Source organism: Limulus polyphemus, unplaced genomic scaffold (assembly GCF_000517525.1).
Source record: "Limulus polyphemus unplaced genomic scaffold, Limulus_polyphemus-2.1.2 Scaffold10567, whole genome shotgun sequence".
Classification (NCBI taxonomy): Eukaryota; Metazoa; Arthropoda; class Merostomata; order Xiphosura; family Limulidae; genus Limulus; species Limulus polyphemus.
The window spans coordinates 1-5,644 of record NW_013676177.1 but is presented as its reverse complement, the minus strand read 5'-3'; the positions used below and the strand labels follow the sequence as shown (position 1 = coordinate 5,644).

General features: G+C 37.7%; 1 protein-coding gene across 1 annotated transcript; it reads left to right on the top strand.

The window, feature by feature from the left end:
- The first annotated feature begins 3,811 nt into the window (after nucleotides 1–3,811).
- On the top strand, nucleotides 3,812–4,923 carry LOC106476434 (pyrokinin-1 receptor-like). The gene has a single exon (XM_013937093.2). The coding sequence runs from the start codon at nucleotides 4,018–4,020 to the stop codon at nucleotides 4,921–4,923; it is 906 nt and encodes a 301-aa protein (XP_013792547.2). The 5' UTR covers nucleotides 3,812–4,017.
- The last annotated feature ends 721 nt before the right edge of the window (nucleotides 4,924–5,644 follow it).

The window sequence follows — 5,644 nt, the reverse complement described above, 5'->3', positions numbered from 1 at the left end:
GACCAGTGTGTGTGTTCTTACGGTGAATTTTGGTTTTAAACTGTGTGTCCGATCTAATAATTTTGAGGTTAAGAAAAGATAACTGTTTATTGTTTTCGTGTTCTATGGTAAATTTGATGTTGGGGTGAATGGAATTTATGTGTTTAAAGAAAGTTAGTGTGTGTTCTGTAGAGTTGAAACCAGCAAAAGTGTCATCGACATATCTGTACCAGTATAGTGGGGGGATGAAGCGCAGAATGTATGGCTTGTGTTTCGATCTGGGTAATCAAGGAATCCATATTAATTGAACAAAACAACCCTACTCTAAACCAACACCCCGGGGGGCCTAGATACGTCTTCTATGTTTCACTACATTCCGGTTCGTTAAATACCGTTGTCCCCACACACACAACTGTCTGTGTTAAATGGACGTTGGTTTCGGAATGTAGATTATTTTCGTTAAATACCGTTGTCAAACCAGACAGTTGTGTGTGAAATAATCTACATTCCGTTCGTTAAATACCGTTGTCAAACCAACGTCCATTATAATTCTCCATTACGTGAAAACTTTCAAATCGAATTGTATAATTTTAAAACGTACACGTTCGCAAGTTACAGTAACAACACGATTTGTTTTGTAGTCCTAAATGATCAGTTTTTTAAATTGTTGACACCAGACAAATTAAAACGTCTTTGATGGATACCGTAAAGGCTATACAAAGATGATGCTTTCATGTCCAACAGTTTAGATTTTAAGAACTTGTGTTGTCAAGTTAAGAGAGTGAGCCTTTACGTGACACGTGCTTAGTGAACCTTTTAGGGACAGCGTCTAAAGGTTAGCTTGCTGGAACACGTGCTTAGTGAACCTTTTAGGGACAGCGTCTAAAGGTTAGCTTGCTGGACTGAAGATCTGAAGACAAATAATTAATGCTCTGAACACTAAATAATAATAAGTTTGTTCTGATGTATTTCTCTCTTTACATTCTCTTTTCTCTCCTATGTCCCTACATTACTACATTCTCTCCTATGTCCCTACATTACTACATTCTCTCCTATGTCCCTACATTACTACATTCTCTCCTATGTTACGTGTTTCTTTCTGTCAAGACGAACAGATGGTGAATGGTGTTGGTACATTGGTCTTATTGCAGTCTAATCTACGTAACCTTTACGGTTTTGTAACACCGTTGTACACAGGAGAGTTGTAACAGTCTAATCTACGTAACCTTTACGGTTTTGTAACACCGTTGTACACAGGAGACTTGTAACAGTTTAGTTTTACCTTGCTGTAACCTAGCTATCGCGAATTGTCGTTGTAAGATACAGTTGGTTTTCGTTGTATCACAATAAGACTAAAGTACCATTCATGGTAACAATAAGACTAAAGTACCATTCATGGCAACAATAAGACTAAAGTACCATTCATGGTAACAATAAGACTAAAGTACCATTCATCATGACAATAAGACTAAAGTACCATTCATCATGATTACAACTCTCCTGTGTACAACGGTGTTACAAAACCGTAAAGGTTACGTAGATTAGACTGTTACAACTCTCCTGCGTACAACGGTGTTACAAAACCGTAAAGGTTACGTAGATTAGACTGTTACAACTCTCCTGTGTACAACGGTGTTACAAAACTGTAAAGGTTACGAAGATTAGACTGTTACAACTCTCCTGTGTACAATGGTGTTACAAAACTGTAAAGGTTACGAAGATTAGACTATTACAACTCTCCTGTGTACAACGGTGTTACAACTCTCCTGTGTTGAAGAATACGGTAATAAGCTTGTATAAGAAACGATAAAACTTTCTTATTTCTGTTTATACGAGTTAGTAAAACGTAACATTAGAGTACATGCATGTAATTGTTTTATTTATTTCGTTATAATACTGTTCTTTTTTCTGTAAGTTGAGTTTTCGTAAACAGGTTTTCTTACAGCTAAACTTTAATGCTGTACCTTTCAGTAAGGCTTAATGAAGACTGCGTGTACCAAATAATCCATAAAACATAGGAATAGAACATTAATAGTAGTAAAATAACTTACTTCAATTTCTTTATATATTCTCTATCAAATGTAGACTTGTTTACTCGAAAGATCCTAATTTCTTAATTTGTCTTACTCGTGATATTTATCAGATTCTCACATCAAGACTACTAAAGCTTTCCATTAAGTTACCAAACGTTAAAGGTTTAAAAACGTATAAAAAAATCGGTACGTGCGCCCACTCAACAAATTTGCCCTGAGAGAAACGGCAGTCAGGGATCGAACTTTTAAAGGCATCTGTTACAGGTTTTATTTTCTGAAATTTCTGATGACGTACTTACACACCACCTGTTCCCATATAGGGGGTTACAACTCAAGTGGGGGTGGTAGGAAGCGAACACCATCTGTGTCTGATGTAATCTGTTTTATGTAGATTTTTTATTGAACTGCTTTTATTATATTGGCAAATGTATTTAATAGAACAAAACACGACCCAAAACATTGCACCATCTACATTACCACAACTAAAACAAATTATGTCCCTAACATTTCATCGTACACATTACCACAACCAAAACACGGGTCTCTAATATTTAATCATGTACATCACCACAACCAAAACACGGGTCCCTAACATTTAATCATGTACATCACCACAACTAAAACAAATTATGTCCCTAACATTTCATCGTACACGTTACCACAACCAAAACACGGGTCTCTAGCATTTCATCGTACACATTACCACAACCAAAACAACGGGTCTCTAACATTGCACCATCTACATTACCACAACTAAAACAAATTATGTCCCTAACATTTCATCGTACACGTTACCACAACCAAAACACGGGTCTCTAGCATTTCATCGTACACATTACCACAACCAAAACACGGGTCTCTAACATTGCACCATCTACATTACCACAACCAAAACACGGGTCTCTAACATTTCATCATGTACATCAACACAACCAAAACACGGGTCTCTAACATTTCATCATGTTCATCACCACAACCAAAACACGGGTCTCTAACATTTCATCATGTACATCCAACACAACCAAAACACGGGTCTCTAACATTTCATCATGTACATCAACACAACCAAAACACGGGTCTCTAACATATCATCATGTACATCAACACAACCAAAACACGGGTCTCTAACATTTAATCATGTACATCACCACAACCAAAACACCGGTCTCTAACATTTCATCATGTACATCACCACAACCAAAACACGGGTCTCTAACATATCATCACACAGTGACAATAACATAATTTGTTTAGCTGATTACGTCTATCTCTCCCGATTCTTTAATATCTGATCTGTTCTAGTATAAATCAAACAATGAAATGCGATCAGATTTTGTACATTAATAGACGAACGTTTTTCTTTAGATAAAGTGGTTATAGATGAAACCTTCCTTGGTTCCTTCTTCTTCTTTACAAGTTTGTATTCGACTATAATATATTACTCCTGTAAAATTCATTACTATTACTTGTCAGATGTATAAAAAATAGGAGATTAGCCAATAGTTTAAGTTGAATTTTAATATTCTAAACAGTTCTCGAGTTCCAATAAATCGCTTTTTATTCGCGGAGTTTGTTCGAAGTATTCAGTAAGTTGCTTTGAAAAGGGCAAATAAACAATAAATACTGGACATTTATTTCATCTGCGCCGCCTCTCTTCGTGTATTTTGCTTCAATCTCAGCACAACAAGCGCTAGGACAGACGTCACGTGCTTCCTGACGTACTTACACGTCATCACCAAGCAAAAATCTTATTAAAAGCCAGAGTAGGCGATAGAGTGACAGTGGGTGTAGGGAAGCACACGTGAACCGCCGTTCGAAGCTTATCGTCCATCATCAGTCCCAGTAGCTCTGGAATAAATATCGTTATCACCCGTTTATTACTTCTCCCTGATTTCTAGTTCGAGACTTGAGGAATGTATTCGGTGTTTAATTCTAAAATCTGCTCTTTTTCAAGTAACTAACTTACCCATATAACACCGACCAGTATTTATTTTATTTTTTCAAAATGTCAGTCATTATCTCGTTTACCACAGAAGGGACAGTTTCTTCTATTCCTCTAACTGACTCAATTCTGTCAACTTTCATTCCAGCTGTGCGCAATACGGGCAATGAAAGCGATATCAACTTTGGCCCAAAAAGAGACCCCCTATCCACGGCGATTCCTATGACCCTAATCTACACGGTCATTCTGGTCAGTGGCGTAGTGGGCAATATCTGTACCTGTGTGGTCATCGCTAGAAACAAGTACATGCACACAGCCACTAACTATTACCTCTTCAGCCTCGCAGTTTCTGACATTCTGCTGCTTCTCCTGGGTCTTCCCCAAGAAATGTTCCAACTGTGGCAACGTTACCCATATATTTTCGGAGAATTCTTCTGCGTGTTTAGAGGTTTGACATCGGAGACTTCTACCAACGCGTCTATCCTGACCATCACTGCTTTCACGGTGGAGCGATATTTGGCCATCTGCCATCCACTCCGGGCCCACACGATGTCAAAGTTATCGAGGGCTATAATGGTCATTGTGGCTATTTGGGTAGCCAGTGCACTGTGCGCTGTTCCTTTGGCAATCCAGTTTGGTATTGTTCACGTATTTTGTACTCTGAAGATGCCTCTGAGTCACGCCTTCGAGACCTCTACGTTTCTCTTCTTCATCCTTCCCATGACCCTGATCACCGTCTTGTACATACTTATTGGGATAAAACTAAGAAGATCCACGGGACTAGACCGTAACGAGGCCGCCCCCAATAGCACGAACGGTGTGAAGTCCAACTTGAGACAATCTGTAAAACGTTCTGGTCAGTCATCTCGCAGAGCTGTTGTGAAGATGTTAGGTGAGCCAAGTTTTTACTTTGTTTCTTTGTCAACAAACATAACGACCTATATTTATATATCCTTGCTGGTTATATAATGCTTCTTTAAACTCAATATTTACCTAATATTTCAAGGTCAACAACTTTTAGAAGAAAATACCTAGATAAAAGTTTTTTTTTTAATCATATGCAAGAATTCAGTTTGTTTCAGTAACATTTGTGTGCACAAAACGACATTTTATTTTACGATCCAGAATTTATTTTTCGGAGAGAAGACAAAAAGAGCGTTTAATCGTCTTATAAGTACTAAGGCTTATAGTTTGTTTGTTATCCTTGTTTCAAGGGTAACTGGTGGTTATAGCGCTCGACTCGCAATCTGCAGGTCGCGGGTTCGAATCTGATCACCGAACAAATTCGCTCTTTCAATCATAAAGGCGTTATAACATCCCAACCAATCCCACTATTCGTTGGTAAAGAGTAGCCCAAGAGTTGGCGGTTGGTAGTGTTCATTTTCCTCTAGTCTACAACTTCTAAATTAAGAAAGGCTTGCGCACGTAATCCTCGAGTTACGATCAAACCTTTAATCAGATGGTTATGTTATAATGTTTGGATGTACCGTTTCTGGCGTTACAATGATTTCTTAGTTATGTTATAATGTTTGGATGTACCGTTTCTGGCATTACAATGATTTCTTAGTTATGTTATAATGTTTGGATGTACCGTTTCTGGCATTACAATGATTTCTTAGTTATGTTATAATGTTTGGATGTACCGTTTCTGGCATTACAATGATTTCTTAGACATAATTTATTGATATTT